At 40.4% G+C, this 17925-nt stretch overlaps 1 protein-coding gene across 7 annotated transcripts in view; it reads left to right on the forward strand.

The window, feature by feature from the left end:
- lypla1 (lysophospholipase 1) overlaps nucleotides 1-17925 on the forward strand; it is a 61527-nt gene that overhangs the window by 824 nt on the left and 42778 nt on the right. For 4 of the 7 annotated variants that reach the window (XM_048595502.1, XM_048595506.1, XM_048595503.1 and 1 more), the window contains exons 2-3: nucleotides 13152-13183; nucleotides 16837-16902. In XM_048595502.1, the coding sequence (XP_048451459.1) occupies nucleotides 13152-13183; nucleotides 16837-16902 (98 nt within the window). Of the gene's footprint in view, nucleotides 1-13151; nucleotides 13184-16836; nucleotides 16903-17925 lie in introns of those variants that run through there. The other 3 variants (XM_048595504.1, XM_048595505.1, XM_048595508.1) reach the window with 2 other exon arrangements.

Consider the following 17925-nt stretch of genomic DNA (forward strand, 5'->3'; position numbering starts at 1 on the left):
TGAAAGAAATTAAGCAATCTGATTAGATGACATTCAACTGAGCCTTGGAAAAGAGAGGGCATATGTTTTTAAGGGCTCCTTGCTTACATCTCTAAGCTCAGGAAAATATGGATAATGAAGACTAGGAACTAGAAATAAGAAAAACTTGAAATCATTCAGCACCTTTCTTGATATCCCAAAGTCTTAGCAGCTTTTTCAATTGTCTCTGTAGGAAAGAGACAAAAAAAAACCCACATGCTGGAATCCAAGGTGGACAGGCGTGAGTTTGGAAGAACACAGAAGGCCAGGCAGCATGTGGAGGAAATGGGCAGTGACTGGGAGGTTGGCTGGCCTTTATGGGCCAGGCGAAGATGCTTGCAAAACTGTCATCTGGTTTATGTTTGGTCTCACCAATGTAGACAAAACTATTTCAGGAGGGGTGGGGAGGAGAAAATGTTCTGGGTGGTGTGTCTAATTGGAGTTGGAAATGTTTGAGGATGATACGTTGGATGCGGAGCTGGTGGGGTATATATCTTATATTTGAAGGTGGTTTAGAGTTGTGGAGCGGGAATTGGATGAAGCATGGTGGGGAGCTGTCTGGATGACAGAGGAAAAGAACATTGTTTGGGGAAAAAAAAGGACATCCAGGATGAGAGGGAATGGAACGCCTCCTCGTCAGAGCAGATGCGATGGAGCAATTGGGGAAAACTGGGATAAGGGATGAACTGCTCCAGTAAGTACATTTGTACTATTCCCCAATTCTTCCACTGTTACATCGATGACTGCATCGGTACAGAGGAGAGACAGCTCTCCACCGTGCCTTATCTATTGCCGACTCCACAGCTTTAACACCCCCCAACACCGAAACCTGAAGAGATAGCTTCCCCTTTGTCTTCACTTTCCACCCCACCAGCTCCGCATCCTCAAACATTTCCACCAACTCCAATTAGACCCTGCCACCCAGAACATCTTCCACTCCCCACCCCTCTCTGCCTTCTACAAGGACTATTCCCTTAGTTCATGCCATACTTCCCACCAAACACCTTCCTCTGTAACTGTTAAAGTTGCAATATCTGCTCATGTACCAACTCCCACATCTCCATTCAGGGCCAGATGCTGCTGGGTCCTTCCAAGTGAGGCAGAGCTTCACCTGCATCCACTGCACCTGAAGTGGTCTCCTCTACATCGGTGAGACCAAATGTAAACTAGGTGACCATTTCATGAGCATCTTCATCTGGCCCATAACAGGCAGCCTAACGTCCCAGTCACTGCCCATTTCAACTCCCTACAACGCCTCCTGCAGTGTTGCAGTGATTCATTTTGGGAATAACAGCAAAATGGACTGTTTTAAATGGTAAAAAATTGCAGCACGCTGCTGTGCAGAGGGACTTGGGTGTCATTGTGCTTAAATTGCTAAAAGTAGGATTGCAGGTGCAGCAGGTAATAGAAAGGCAAATGGAATTTTGTCTGCCATTGCTAGAGGGATGGAGTTTAAAAACAGGGAGGCTATGCTGCAGCTGTATAGGGTCCTGGTGAGGTCACACCTGGAGTAGTGTGTGCAGTTTTGGTCTCCTTACTTGAGAAGGGATATACTAGCACTGGAGGGGGTGCAGAGGAGGTTCACTCGGTTGATTCCAGAATTGAGAGGATTGGATTATGAGGAGAGACTGAGTAGACTGGGATTATACTCATTGGAATTCAGAAGAATGAGGGGAGATCTTATAGAAACATAAGATTATGAAGGGAATAGATAAGGTGGAGGCAGGGAGGTTGTTTCCGCTAGCAGGTGAAACTAGGACTAGGGGGCATAGCCTCAAAATAAAGGGAAACAGATGTAGGACTGAGATCAGACGGAACTTCTTCACCCAAAGGGTTGTGGATCTGTGGAATTCCCTGCCCAGTGAAGCGGTTGAAGTTACCTCGCTGAATGTGTTTAAGGCAAGGCTAGATAAATTTTTGAACAGTAAAGGAATTAAGGGTTATGGTGTGCAGGTGGGTAAGTGGAGCTGAGTCTCAAAAAGATCAGCCATGATCTTACTGAATGGCGGGGCAGGCTAGCGGGGCCGGATAGCCTACTCCTGCTCCTAGTTCTTATGATTCAGAACACACATTTGACGAGCAATACGTTTTATCTTCTACCTGGGCACCCTACAGCCCAGAGGACTCAACGTTTGAGTTCTCTAACTTCAAAATAACCTTTCCAGCCCTGCCTCCTCCCTTCCCTTCCAGCTACCAAGCGTAGGATGAATCCGGATCGACCAACCAGGTTGTACCTATTACCAGTGTCCAGATATCGCCACCGTTCCCTTCCCCCTCTCTTTATTTGCAGCTCCCCATGCCCCCATATCAAATCCTGAAGAAGGGTAATACCTGAAAACATTGACTTCTCCTTTCCTCCAGATGCTGCCAGGCTTGCTGTGTTCTTCCAGCTTCCTGTTTGAATACCTTGAATGTAGGAATGTGGCCAACAGTTTGTCCACTGCAATTTTCCCACAAGCAGTAACGTGATAAGATCACAACGTGTGTAATTTTAGTGATGCTGATTTTAGGATTAAAACTGGCCATGACACTAGGTAACTCCTCCTACCTTTTGTTTTTGAAGTTTTCCTGAGATCTTTTTAATTCTACTTGAAAGCAGATGAAGCCTCTCTCTTTAATATTTTATCCAAAATAACCACCTGTCTTAGTGCAGTTCTCAAAACCTTCTCTGAACTAGGCTTTCAGATTCAAATGGTGTTATTGCAATCAGCTGGGCCATGGCTGATATGGCAAACCTGTAAGCTGATTTAGTTTGACCAGCTTTAGGCATGATGCTTAACCGAATTGCAATCGGTGCTTAACGTAATAAGAAGACAAGAAGAATAACTTAAGTCTTTTGGAAAAGACAATGTCTTACTAGTATAAACACACGTAGCCCTTCGAGTCTGTTCTACCGTTCAGTTAGTGTGGTTCAGTATCTCAAATTCCTTTACTAGCCATTGTTTGTGACTCTTTTTAATTGCCCTTTTATCTATCAAATATCCATCAACTTCAGTGTTGAATGCTCCAATTGTTCCAATAACCACAGCCTTTTGAAGAGTGTTTCTAGCACACTTTTACATGCTACATGGAAAAGAATGCTTCCTGATTTCCCTCCTGAATTGTCTTATCTAATTTTAAGATTGTGGTCCCTTGCTTCCCCCACTGGAAGCAATTGTTGCTATGTTTCACCCTGTTGAATCTTTCACATTTCAATCAGCTCATTTCTCAATTGTCTTTACCTGATGAATTACAAGCCAAGTTTATGTATCCTGTCCTCATAATTAACTTACTGCATCATTCTGGTGAATCTGTGCTGCACTCTAAGACTGTTTTATTTTCTTCCTGTGGTCTGCCTTCTACTGAACACAATAGTCCAATGGGGTCTGACCAAAGGCCTATAAGATTGAAGCATAACTTGCCCGTTTGGTTTTGTATTCCAGCTCCCTAAAATGAAGGCCAACATTCCATTAATGATTTGTGCCTAACAGCCAACTTGTAATGACATGTAATTGGACTGTCAAATTTCCCTCCTGATTTACCATCACCCCCTGCCCCGTGACCCATTAGTTTAGTTCCAAAAAAACTTTGAATATTTTCAAATGTTAATGTAGTTTGGTCCGTGCACCCATATCTGCGCTCCTTGTTAAGTATGCTCCAGTCTGTACAAATCATTGTGCCTCTACTGGTATCTACTAACTTGAATATACAATTAGTTGAGCAGTGATCCAAGAACTTGATGTTGATGCTGAAAACCCGAGCCCCTAGTACAGATCTATGGGAGCAGAACCTGTTCGATCCTTCCATTCTATCTGTCTCCTAATTCCCAATCAACTTCCAATTCAGGCTGCAAGAATTTTGTTGCTAAGTGACTTGTACTTAATAACATCCACAGACAGTCCCTTATCCATTGTGGTCGTGATCTAAAACAGAACTTAATTTATCAAATGTGACCTCTCCTTCACAAATTGAAGAGCAGTTCATACTTAATGCCATAAGACTAGGAACAGAAATAGGCAATTCGGCCCATTGAGTTCGGGCTGTCATTTGATGACATCATGGCTAATCTGAACTTTTTCAAAACACCTTTCTGCCTTCTTTCTTCTACCCCCCACCCTGCCCCCGTAACCCTTAGCTCCGTTGCTGATTTAGAAATCTGTCTCTTTGGCTTGAATAGACGTAATGACCCAGCCTCTACAGCATTCTGTGGTTAAAAATTTCACAGATTTTCATCAGAAGAAATTGATGTTTAACTGTCTTAAATCTGAAGCTTATGAGTAAGAAATCCTCCCCAGCCTGCAATTTTACACAGTCCTTTTGGATTGTCCTCCTCTTTCTCCCTCCACCATTTTCCTTGTCCACATAACTGCTTGTAAATCTTTAGTTCTGTTCAAAGGTCACTGACCTGCAATGTTGACTGTTTCACTGCTCACAGATGCTACCTAAACACATATTTCCACCATTTTCTGCTTTGCTTCAAGAATACATTGCAACAGGAGTGAACAATTTAGCCCACCAAGCCTGTCCTGCCAGTCAATGCGATCATTGCTGATTAAACACTTAAATGCCTTCTACCTGCCTCATCCCCATAACTCTCTGCCATTGGAAATCAGAAACCTATCAGTCTGTACCTTAAATATACTCAAAGACTGAACTTCCATCCAAGTGGCATACCCCTTATTTTTCAATTGTGCCCCGATTCTAAACTTTTCAACCAGGAAATACATAATCTATTTGTACATCGTTTTATATATCACAGACTTCTGGCCTTGGCATTCGTTGTTTTTATCACATCAAAGCCAGATGGAACTTAAATTTTTCACTGTCTTGCATAAAATTCAAAAATAGATTCCTATCAGGCTAACCTAACAATGTTGTAAACTTCCCAATCGAAGTCAATATAAAGCAGAAATTTGACAATTTAATTTCAATGAGCTATTAATGGAGTAATTGATAGCATTCTAAATGTCTGCATCAGAAATGTTTACAACACCCAAATCCTATACTGGTGCAGTTTTTGGTCATCTGCAGATTACATTGATTTGTTTTATCAATTGCTGATGAGCTGCAGTTTATTTAAACAAAAGTGACCAACCTGCAAGCAAACAAGGTCAAACGTTTCCACTCAGTACAATGGGGTCCTGGTCAGATGGACAAATGAGCCAGGGAGTGGCACATGGAGCTTAATTTAGATAAATGTGAGGTGCATATTTTGGTTAGACAAATCAGGGCAGGACTTGTACACTTAATGGTAAGGTCCTGGGAAGTGTTACCAAACAGAGACTTTAGGGTGCAGGTTTGTAGTTCCTAGAAAGTGGAGTCGCACTTAGTCATAGACAGGGTAGGAAAGAGGGCATTTGGTACACTTGCCTTTATTGGTCAGTGCATTGAATGTAGGAATTGAGGTCATGTTGTAGCCGTACAGGACATTGGCTAAGCCACTTTTAGAATACTGCGTTCAATTCTGGTCTCCCTGCTAACAAAAATATGGTGAAACTTGAAACGGTTCAGAAAAGATTGATAAGTATGTCGCCAGGATTAGACTGTTTGAACTATAGGGAAAGGCTGAATGGGCTGGAGCTATTTTCCCTGGAGTGTCAGAGGCTGAGGGCTGACCTTTTATAGAAGTTTATAAAATCATGAGGGGCATGGTGAATAGTCAAGATCTTTTCCCCAGGATAGGGCAGTCCAAAACTAGAGGGCATAGGTTTAAGGTGAGAGGGAGAAGATTTAAAATGGATCTGAGGGGCAACTTTTTCACACAGAGGGTGGTGCGTGTATAGAATGAACTGCCAGAGTAGATGGTGGAGGCTGGTACAGTTACGACATTTAAAAGGCATCTGGATAGGTAGATGAATAGGAAGAGTTTAGAGGGATATGGGCCAAATGCTGGCAAATGGGACTGGATTAATTTAGGATGTCTGGTTTGCATGGACAAGTTGGACCGACGGGCCTGTTTCCATGCTGTACATTTCTATGATTTTGTGCCTGCCAGAAAATAAAAATTTACCAATTGTTACTCAACCATGTTGCCCATAATGACGAATCCTGGTAACTTTCCCGGGCAGATGTTGAGCTGATGGGGCTGTTGTTACGTTACCTTTTTTGTTTCTGTTGCCCTTTGCAAACAGGGCAGTAGTTTTTGCAAGTTTCAAATCTTGTGGAAAAATGACTGAATAATGACTGCACCTGCAATTTCCATATTGTTTTGCTTTTCCTTGTACCACTCTTTATGCTGTTCCTGTTGCATGCACAAAGTACTTATTTATAAAGTTTGTCACTTACCTTTTTTCTCCCCTGTATCTATGAATCCAGAATCCCCTTAAATCACTCCTTCCAACAAAATACTTAAAGCTGTTGCTTTAACTTTGATATTCCTTAAGTTTTTTTTTTCTTTCCTATCCATTTTTATCTCTTGGTATGCCTTTCCTTTTCTCACACTCTCTTGTCTGCTGATTTTTTTTCAAATCTCCTTACTTTTTTTCTCTCAAGTCTTTTCTTGTACCTTTTGAAATTAAAACTTCGCTTGTGACAGTCCTTTGCCTTGAGTTGGATATATTTATGTTTTCAGATAATGCCTATCTGGATTTTCAGAAAGCATGATTTTCACATTTTGTTCCACAAGATAACAAGTGTAAAACTATTGGGAAATGTTCACCATTGATAAAGTATTGGCTGCATGTCCTTTAGCAGAAAGTTTCATTTATCAATGGATGTGGATTTGCTTGAAGACTGACTACCAGTGTTGTTGTGCATGATGGTATTGAGCCCTTTGTTCAGTGACCTTGATGAAAATGTTGAGTAGTTTGAACTGTTATCACTATTGAGGAGCCTTAGAAACTGAGATCAGCACTGAATTCGTGGAATGAGGCTGTTTCTGGCAAACAGTATTTAACTTGAAGCAAAATGTTATGTACAGAGGAGGGTTATCAGTAAGCATTTTTTTTTAAATTCATTCATATAATGTAGGTGTTGCTAGCTGGAGCAGTATTTGTTGCCTATCCATATTTGCCCTTGAGAAGGTAGTGATGGGCAGCCTTCTTGAACTGCTGCAGTCCATTTAGTGGAAATCCATAATGCCATGAGGGAACTCCTTCCAGGATTTTAACCTTGTGACTATGAAGAAACAGTCTTCTTCAAGTGAAGATGGTGAGTGGCTTGAGGGGGATCTTATAAGTGTTCCCAGGTATCTGCCCCCTTGTTCTTCTAAATGGTAATGATTGAGTTTGGAAGGTGCTGTCAAAGGAACTTGTTGGATTTCAGTTATGCTTATAGATGGTTCGCCCTGCTACTACTGAGTATCGGTGGTGTTGAGACAAATTGGCAGTGCATCCAGAAGCAGTGCGCTTTGAATTAGATGGTGTCCAGTTTTGTTTGTTTTTCTTTGTGTTGCTTGAACTACAGTCAACCGTGCACATGGAGAGCATTCCATCAGACTTCTGACCTGCGCTGTGTAGATGATGGACAGGCTTTGGGGAGTCAGGAGGTGACTTGCTCACTGCGGGATTCCTAACCTCCGCCTTGCTCTTGTAGCCTCCATGTTTATTTAGCTGGTCTAGTCCAGTTTCTGGTCGCTTGTTGCTGTCAGGATGCATATTGTGTGGGATTTGGCAATGGTAATGCTATAGAATGTCAAAGGGGAATGGTTAGACAATGACCATTTCTGACTTGCCACTTGTCAGCCCAAAAATCTAGACTTTTTGCCCAGGTGTTGTTACATGTGAACATGGACTGCTTCAGTCTTCGTCATTGCAAGCTGTGCTTAATGTTGTACGATGATCGGCAAAGTTTCTTACTACTTCCCTTACAGTGGAGGGAAGAACATTGATGGACCAGCTGAAGGTTGAGCCTTCCTTGTGAGCACTTAGATGTTCTGGGGTTGATGAGTGACCTTCAACCATAACCACCTGTCTTTAACAGGAATTACTCCAGCCAATAGAGAGGTTCCCCTGACTCAAGTTTTACTGTGGCTCCTTGATGCCACACTTTGTCAACTGTGGCCTTGATGTCAAGCCAGTCTCTCTCATCTCACCTCTGGAATTCAGCACTTTTGTTTAGTTGGAACTAAGGCTGTAACGAGGTCAGGAGCTGAGTCACCATGGCAGAGCCAAAAACTGAGCATCATTGAGCAATTTATTGCTAAGAATTAGATGTTGTTGATGACCTCTTCCATCACTTCTCTTATTACTAAAAGTAAACTGATGGCTGGTAATTGTCTGTGTTGGCCTGCTTTTTGTGTACACGATGTACCTGGGCAATTTTTCACATTGTAAGCGACAGTTTGGCTAGGGGTGCAGTTTATCCGTTGCACTGATGTGATGGGCTCTCCCGTCATTGAGGATGTGGATTTTTGTGGAGCTGTATCCTCTCGTGAGTTAACTGTGAACTGCACTTCATAATTGGAAGTGGCAGGACACACAGCTTTGATCTCAGTAGTTGTGGAATGGCTTAGCTCTCTCCATCACTTGCTGATTGTGTGCTGTTGGCACGCAGGTAATTCTGTTTTTTTTTAGCATCACTAGGTTGATACTTCATTTTTAGTGTTGTCTGGTGCTGCTCCTTTAACCTGGGTAAGGGGTGTTTGGGGGGGGGGGGCGGGTGTTGTGCAAAATGCCTACAAACCTTACACCCCTCCCTGCAATCAGCAGGAGGTTTCCTTAATCATATTTGATACCTAAGACTTAATAGTGTTCATAGAAGTTCATAGAATTCCTACAGTGTGGAAACAGGCCATTTGGCCCAACAAGTCCACCCTGACTCATTCCCCTATTCCTGCATTTCCCTATGTCTAACCCAAACATCCCTGGACACTATGGGCAATTTAGCATGGCCAATCCACCTAGTCTGCACATCTTTGACTCCTACAGTCCAATGTTGAAGACTCCCAGGGCATTCCCTTCCCACTGTATACCACTTTGCCACAACCTCCTACTGAGTCTGTCCTACCAGCTTGGTGCTGTGTGGGATATTACTATATGCGTAGAATCACATCTTACACGCAGTCTGTTGATTGACTAGTCAAAGCTAGATCTCCCTATTTTGGCTGTAGACCCCAGATGATAAGGAAGATTTTGCAGTCCGGCAAGACTGAGCTAACTGCTGTCACTCGTTACTGCCTGAGTTAATAGCAGATGGCTTGTACAGTTTTCATATTTAAGAATTTTTACTGGTTGTTGCATCTAAATGGCTGCTTGGCCACTTCAAAGGGCAGTTGATTCAATCACATTGTTGTACGTCTAGAGTCATATGTTAGCAGGGTAAGGTCCCTAAAGGACATTATTAAACCAGATAGGTATTTTCAACAATGGTTTTATGGTCAACTTTTGACCTTTTTTAATTCTCGATACTTATTTAATGCAAATTCTCCCACCTTGGTAATATTCAAACCTAGGACCCCAAAACATTGCTTGAGCCTCTGGCTTGCTGATCTCGTAACAATACCACCAATGCTACCACCTACCCCTATTTGCACTTCAAAGGACACAATTGATGAATGCTGAAACATGATTCATGAATCTCTAAACATTCATGACCAATGTTGAGAAGTTGCAGCTAAAGGAAAAGAGGAATGACTTGTAATCGTGTAACATTTTCATTAAGACTAGCTGCAAAGAAATTTGTGACAATGAAGCACTTTTGAAGAGTAGTCACTTTATAGTAAATGTACCTGCCAAACTTCTCCCAGCAAACTGTCAAAAACAGCATTGTGATAATGACCAGATCTGTTTTGTGTTGTGAATGTGGTCAGGCAGATGGCATCTTGCTTCAACATCTCTACTACAAAATGGAACCTCCAATAGTGCAGCATTCCCTCTTAAAACGGCAGCTTGTCGTGTTCTCCAGTCTTTGCCATTGATGTGCAAGTGCAACATGAGTTTTTGGTTCTCCCCTAATTTAATTGTGGGAAATGGGTTATTTCTTGGTGCCCCTTTACAAGGATTATTCATAAAGCAATCCATACAAAATGAAACATTTTGTGTTAATTCTTGACTTTTTGAGTTAGACCTCATACAAAGTGCTGTGCCTAATTCTGGTTTACTGTCTAAGTGATACTGAAGCTTTTGGAACTGTTTTGAGGAGGGCCAAGTTTTTTTTCATTGAAAATACTTTAGCTACTTTAGGTTAAATTCCTGATTCTATTTACCTAAGGGAGGTGTAGACTTCCTCAATTTGATTGAGGACATTGACAATGATTACATGAAGATTTGAAAACTCTTTTCAGCAATTAATTTTACTAAGGTCTAGGGTCTTGCATTTTACTTGCACAAGGGAAGAAATATGTTAGATATTAGGTGTTTTTTCTAATCAAGGAGTAGGCTTGAAACAAGAAGTTGCTGACTTAAGCAGGTGGTGTACTTTTCCTAGAGGTCCTTCCTGGGGGAAGATCAAATTTTGGAGGTAGGTATCAATTAATATCAGTAACATTTAATACAGTTTCTTGAAGGAGTTTTGATTGCCTTGGGGGATTTGAGGAAAAGTTTCAACATGTTTTCCTAATTTGGATATTGATGTTTGGTTTTTTTGTTTCTGCCTGGAGAAAGTAACACCTAGGTAGTAAGGAAGTGACTCTTGTGCATTAGACATAACTTCTGTTTAGGAGAGGTTAGATGGGACAGCTGCTCTCTACTTTTTTAGATGTTGCACTCATTTTCTTTCAAACCCTCAAATGTCACATGAAAATACCAGTGATATATAAGATAAGATAATTGTGGTTTCTCCTTGAAACTCAAACTATGCTATTTGGGACTGAATTATCAGTTGCACAGAAGATGGCTTGGTTAGGAAGAGCCAGCATAGATTTGTAAAAGGAAAATGGTGTTTAATTAAATTTCTGGAGATTATGAAGTGGTAGCGGAGTCAATGCAGGTCGTGCTGTATTGTACATGAACTTTCAGCAGGCATTTTGATACAGTGCCACATGACAGTCTTGTGAGAACTTGTAGCTTATCAAATAAAAATGAGTACAGTTGTGGTCATGGGATTGTTTCCTAACTTTCAGCCAGAATAAAGGCCAATGGGTATATTTTGGGCTGAAGGAATGTTTATCATCTAGCTCAGTGGGGATTGATATTGGGACCCTATAGTATGTGGATGATACAAAACTTGGAAGCATTGTAAATTGTGTGAAGGACAGCGTGAAACTTCAAAGGCGCATAGACAAGCTGATATAGTGGGCAGAAGATAGGTGATAGATGAAGCTCCATGCAGAGAGTGTAATACATTTTGGTAGGAAGCAAATGAGCAGACAAGGTAAAATAAGAGCTACAATTGTAGAGGGTACAGGACTAGAGACCTGAGTGTCAATGTGTGTAACACATTAAGGTGGCAGGACCAGTTGAGAGCAGTGAATAAAACAACAGTATCCTGGTCTTAATTGCAGCATAGTGTATACAAGAAAAAAGATTTGATTTAATTATTTAATGTCAAGTGTACCCAAGTATAGTGAAAAGCTTTGTTTACGAACAGTACAGGCAGATCATAATAAGCAAGGACATACAGCTCATAGGGTGACAAAAAACTTAGAGGCACACATGTTGTGTTGCACTGGGCATGCGCATATAAAATACTTGTCGGTTCTTAGCTGTGTCAAGTTTTGGTTCCACATAGTAGGAAGGATGTGAATGCATCGAAGAAACTGCAGAAAAAATTACAAGACTCTATGAATCTCTAACTGAGAGAGTAATTCACAATTGTTTTGCCACATTACTCCTAGGTGAAGATTAAGCCAATGTCGTTGATTTTTACGGGGAAACCCTCCTGAAACAACAATTCCAAAAAAGAGTATTCTAATACTGCACAGTGAAGTGTGAACGGATGAAGGTGGTTTGAAAATATGACTGAGAAAAGTTTCAAGAATCCGACCAGGAGGATTGCAAGTAATACTATTGAAACTTAGCGAGTAGTAGGTCATCGTTCATAATGCTGCTATGGTGCATTAGTATGAATAGTTCAGATGGGGTGTTTGGTGTCAATCCGGCAAGCTATTAAGTCATCAGTAATTTTGTTTTCCAAATGTTGTAACTGCATTCATCCAGGTACCTGAAGAGTGTTCTGTCAGACTTCTTACTCGTGTCTTGGAGATGGTGGAAAGGCTTTGGGGAAGCAAGATATAATTCATTTCCTACAGAATAGGACCAGCTTCTGACCTGCTGTTCTAGCAACTGTATGTGTATAGTTGATTCATTAAGTTCCTGATCAGTGGCAGGGGAATATCCCCAAGAATTCATGTATTGCTGTAGTGGGGCTGTGATTGACCTCCAATGACCACAACTATCTTCCTTTTGTACTAGGTATGATTCCAGTGTTGAGGCTTTCCTTCAATTCCCATCAACATCTACTAAGTTTGTTTGCCACAAAATTGCTTTGATATCAAGGACATTCACTGTTATCTCTGGAATTCAACTCCTGTCCATATTGAATCAAGGCTGTGGGGAGGTCTAGGGGTGAGTGTTTCTGGCAAAATACAAACTGAACATCAAATTAAGCGTATCAGAGATAGTAGGAACTGCAGATGCTGGAAAATCTGAGATAACCAGGTGTAGAGCTGGATGGACACAGCAGGCCAAGCAGCATCATAGGAGCAGGAAGGCTGACGTCTCGGGCCTAGACCCTTCATCAGAAATGGAATAGGCCTGAAACGTCAGCCTTCCTGCTCCTATGATGCTGCTTGGCCTGCTGTGTCCATCCAGCTGTACACCTTGTTATATCAAAGACCAGGTAAGGATAGCAGTTTCTTTCCCCAAAGGACATTAGTGACCCAAATACTTGGATAGTTCTTTCAAAAATCCAGCTCGGGCATTGATGGGCAAAATGGCCTTTTGTGCTTTATCATTTTATAACTTTATGGTCAAGTCAATTATCAGGATTTCAAATGCTCCCTTGCCCTCGTCAAGCTGTGGTCAATTTGCATTGCAAGCTATTTATAAAGCAGAAGATGTTTCAGATAATGGGTAGAGTATTTCTAATTGTACCTGAGATGTTTGAACCAGTTTTATTGAGGAAACTACAGACCTGTTCTTTCTTTGCACCATTCCATCTCATTCCTGTTTTCTGTGCAGTAATCTTGTTTTTTTTTAAGGTATTTACTTCATGTTAAGATTTATTGCTAGTTTTTTTAAAATCTTTATTTTGTTTATTCTCCTTTTTACCTGCAGGTTATCTTTCTCCATGGATTGGGAGACACTGGGTAAGTTTATTTTTAAAAACGATTCTTGTGTATAATACATAACTTCACAGGTGTATGGTGAAAATTGGTTTTGTTCAACATTGATTCACTAAATGTACCCCTAGTGTGGTGTGAGAACCACATGTCCCACTCCTTAAATCTGATTGGCTAGCTACCCATCTTCAGAATGATTGGCACTGCCCTTGGCCCCTCTCATCGACAGATGGAGCAAAAATGTCTACATTCTGTACTTTTTATTTCCCCATGAACCAGTATAGATATGCGATCAGGCCCAAGTTTTAGTGTTAAGGACAGGGTCGATCACTTATAGGACGTGATGGCCAGATGATTTTATTGCTATTAATTCAGAGACACAGGTAATGTTTTGGAGACTGGGGTTTTGAATCCTGCTATTGAAGGTGACAGAACTTGACTTCAAATTTTTAAAAAAAAATGAAATTTAAGAGTCTAATGATGACCATGAAACAATTGTCAATTGACAGGTAGAAACTTACATTGTTCACTTGTGTCCTTTAGGGAAGGACGTTGCTGTCCGTGCCTTGTCTGGCCTGCGTGTGACTTCAGACCCACAGCAATGTGGTTGATTTTTAACCGTCTGGGCACTTAGTGATTGGCAATAAATGCTGGCCTAGTCAACACTCTTATCCTGCGAATGTTTGTTTTTTTTTATTATTCTTTTTTTTTTTCCTGCTTCCATGATGACTTGGCACCCCACGACCATTTTTCTTATATGTGATAAGCATGCATTTGGCCAAACTCTGAGAGGGGAAATACAGGCGCACCTAATGCTAAACACATCATAATAATTATTTCTTGGATAATCTATAAATTCACTAGAAACCCTTTGACAATTTGAGTGCTTCCCATATAAAATTGAGTAATATTTAACTGAAAATGTGGAAAAAGCACGATACCACTGATTATGGAGAATTATTGAAGTCATTTATCAAAATTACTGTTTTATAATGTTAATTCAGCAATAATGTTTTGTTATGTATTAGCTAATATTTTGTGGGTTGAGACCAAGGCAACACGAAAAATGAGTTTAATCTCTTCTGTACAAGGCATACGCTGTCTTTTTTTTCTTTTTTGCACATATGAACCTGAAAAATTGTTTTTCTGCAAACTACAGACAGATTAAAAATAAATCAAGAAGCTAAGAACAGGAATAAGCTATTCAATCCCGTGAGCTTCCTCTGCCATTAAGTAAGATCATGGCTGATCTGTGGCCTAAGTCTATATGCTTGCTGTAGCCCGTATCCCTTGATAACTCTACTTAAATACAAATTTGCCTGTCTGAGATTTAAAGTTAAATAGAATTGACACTTGTTTTGAGAACAAGTTCCAAACCTCCACTGTTCTTTTGCATGTAGAAGTTCTTTCTAACATCTCTCTTGAATGGCCTGACCCAAATTCTTAGACTATGCCCCTTGCTTCTAGAATTTTCAACCAGTGGAAGTAGTATCTATCCTGTCTTTCATAGAATCATAGAATCCCTACCATGTAGATAGAAGCCATGTGGCCCATCCTGAGGAGCACCCCACCCTATCCCTAGAAGTCTGCATTAATCATGGCTAATCCCCTAGCCTGCATATCCCTGGATGCTACTGGGCAATTTAGTATGGCCAATCCACCTAACCTATACATCTTTGAACTGTGGGAGGAATTATCCAGGATGTTAATGAATATTGTAAATAATTGAGGTCCCAACCCAAACTCTACAGGACACCACTAGTCACGTCCTGCCAATTTGAGTACTTGCTCGTTACTCTAGCTGTTTCCTGCCACTCAGCCAATTTCCTATCCATGTCAGTAATTTGTCCTAAATTCTATGGGCTTCCATCTTTGCTAACAGTCTGTGTAGGACTTTATCAGAAGCTATTTGGAAGTCTTTGTAAACAACATCCATTGACTTGCCTCTGTCCACCACCTTTGTCACTTCTTCAAAAAACTGAAGTTTGTCAGACATGACCTACCTTTTGTGAATCGATGCTGACTCTCCCTGATTAACTGAAATTTTTTGAGGTGATCAGTTACCCTATCCTCGATTTATATTCTCCAACAATTTTCCCCACCACCGATGTTAGGCTAACTGGTTTGTAATTCCAGGTTTCTCTTTGTCAGCCTTCTAAAAGAGCAGATACATGAACAAATTTCCAATTTGCTGCTGCCTCTGCTCACAATTTATTATGGCAATACCTCATTGTGGTTGTCTTTAAGCAATATGCACCATTTCTAAATGTAAATAGTTTCATAAAGACTCGTGCCTTTTTCAACCACTCAGTCCCAAGCATTGCCATTCATGGAACTAAGCAAACCTGTAAACAGTGTAATACCGAATGAGTTGAAAACAACATCTAGAAGGAGACGTTTTTAACTTGGCATCTGAAAGGACAAATTAATCTGTAGAAGTTCATTTTCAGTGTTGGAAATGAGATGACAAGTGAACAATTTAATAGGATCGAACAAAATAAGAGGAAAAAGTCACAACTAATACAGAATTAAGTATACTAATTGCTATTACACAAAGATGTTGTCAGCGTTAGGTGTTTTAAGCAGTGAAACGTTTGTGAAATGCTAAATAATAGACAACGATCATCTACACTAGGCAGCTTGACTTGTTAAAAGTAGTATGGGGACAATCCCACATCCTTGCTTTGTAACGATCCAGACTAGTCATCTGTTTCAGGTCTTCCACTCGACATTTTGGAGTCATATTATGAAGTGTTTGCCGAATTGTGAAATTCCTTGGTTATTCGAATCCTGGAGCACAGCCCAGAGCTGCTTCATTTACTTTGTCAAATGCCTTGTATGAATGCAAGAAAGAGTTCTGAATAAGTCTTCTGAACTGTTAACTCTTTGTCTCCACAGATGCTTCCATATTTTCATCTCTTTGAAATCACTTCCTGTTTTTATTCATTATTGCAGAGCTCCTGGTGACTTTTCATCTGTTTTATTTGGTTTGTTTGGCAACAGGTTTCTCTGGAAGATATAATACATAAGGTTTCTCTTGGAGGATTTCCTCAGCTAACAGGTCAAAAAATACATGTTGGGATTTTGGTCCTGTGATGGGCAGAAGGGAAATACCTCTATAGTTTCGACTTTATATATGGAAATATCTATTTTTAAGAAATATAGAGGACATATTAAATAGATTTACATATGCTGTTCTTACTTGTTAATTATTGGTGATCAAATGTATCTTGTTACAGCTAGCCTCCAGCACTCAGCCACTCAACTGTGTTTTATGTTGTGTATCATTTAAGTGTGATGGCATGCAACAGAAACTTAGTCTATTGCTGAAAATGTACAACTTTCCTAAACTATTTTGTTAAACATAAAACATTGTCATTTTTGGAGGTATGTATCTTCTATCAGTCTGACATTTCCAGCATACTTTGCTTGGGCCTTGCCACTTCTCAATTAGGAAGGAAAGATGGTTTTCCATTTCTGATCACTGCCCTGAGCACAATGTGTACAGTCTGGTAGCAGATTCAGAAAATGTGACTTACAGTCATACAATTTGCTATTTAGTGAATGATGGTATTCACTGATGACATTTACCCCTTGGGTGAGTTAGAGTTCATTTTGGCTGAGAGTATTTCACATTTTTGTGTAAAGTTTGTAGCTACTATCTTTGCATTATTTTCTAGGTATGGCTGGGCAGAGGGCTTAACAGCTATCAAGACCCCACATGTGAAATACATATGCCCACATGCGTAAGTACTTTAATTTCATATGAGATAACAAGGTGTACAGCTGGATGAATACAGCAGGTCAAACAGCATCATAGGAGTAGGAAGGCTGACATTTCAGGCCTAGACCCTTCATTTCTGATGAAGGGTCTAGGCCCGAAACATCAGCCTTCCTGCTCCTATGATGCTGCTTGGCCTGCTGTGTTCATTCAGCTCTACACCTTGTTATCTCAGATTCTCCAGTATCTGCAGTTCCTACTATCTCTGACTTAATTTCATATGGTCCATTTTGACTTTTTGTGCCCGTACCAAAATAAAGCTACACTTGACTGTTTTACTGAATTTTAGCACATTATTAAAGATCTTGTCAGTCTGCTGTTTCCTATATAATTGAATCTTTCTTCCTGTGCAAAAGTTGCAAAACACAACTGGGTTTTGTTGATGGCTAGAAATAAAAATTCTAAATGCTCACGGACAGAGGCTGATACTGATTTTGAAAGACACTTCTGGGAATCATTCATGAAATGTCAAATTTAATACTTGAGCTTTTTTGGAAAGCTACAAACCAGAGCTGTTAGACATTTTTAAAAACCCTGTCTGGCCCACCTCCATAGGACATAGGAGCAGGCCTGTTGACCTCTCAAACCTGCTCTGTCTCAAAGATTATGGTTGATTTTTGATTTTAAATATATTTTCCTGTCTGAATTTCATATTCCTTGATTTCCTCAAGCTCCGAAAATCAACTTCACAACTTGGTCATTTAATGATTGAGCTTCCACAGCTGTCTAGGGTAGAAAATTCCAAAGGATCTGACACCCTTGAGTGAGTGAACATTTCATTTGTGACCTAAATATTTGATCCTTTACTCTTGGGCTATACTCCCTAATTCTAGATCCTCCACCCAGAAAAAGTAACTATTAGTATTTATCCATTCAAGCCCTTTCAGTCTTTTAGTGTACTTTGGTGTAGACGTGAGCAAAGAATGTGTATTTTAAAAGAAAAAGAATTCGAGTACGTGAGAAAACTAGCAAGAAATATATAAATAAA

This window comes from Rhincodon typus, chromosome 4 (assembly GCF_021869965.1).
Source record: "Rhincodon typus isolate 14 chromosome 4, sRhiTyp1.1, whole genome shotgun sequence".
NCBI classification, from domain to species: Eukaryota; Metazoa; Chordata; class Chondrichthyes; order Orectolobiformes; family Rhincodontidae; genus Rhincodon; species Rhincodon typus.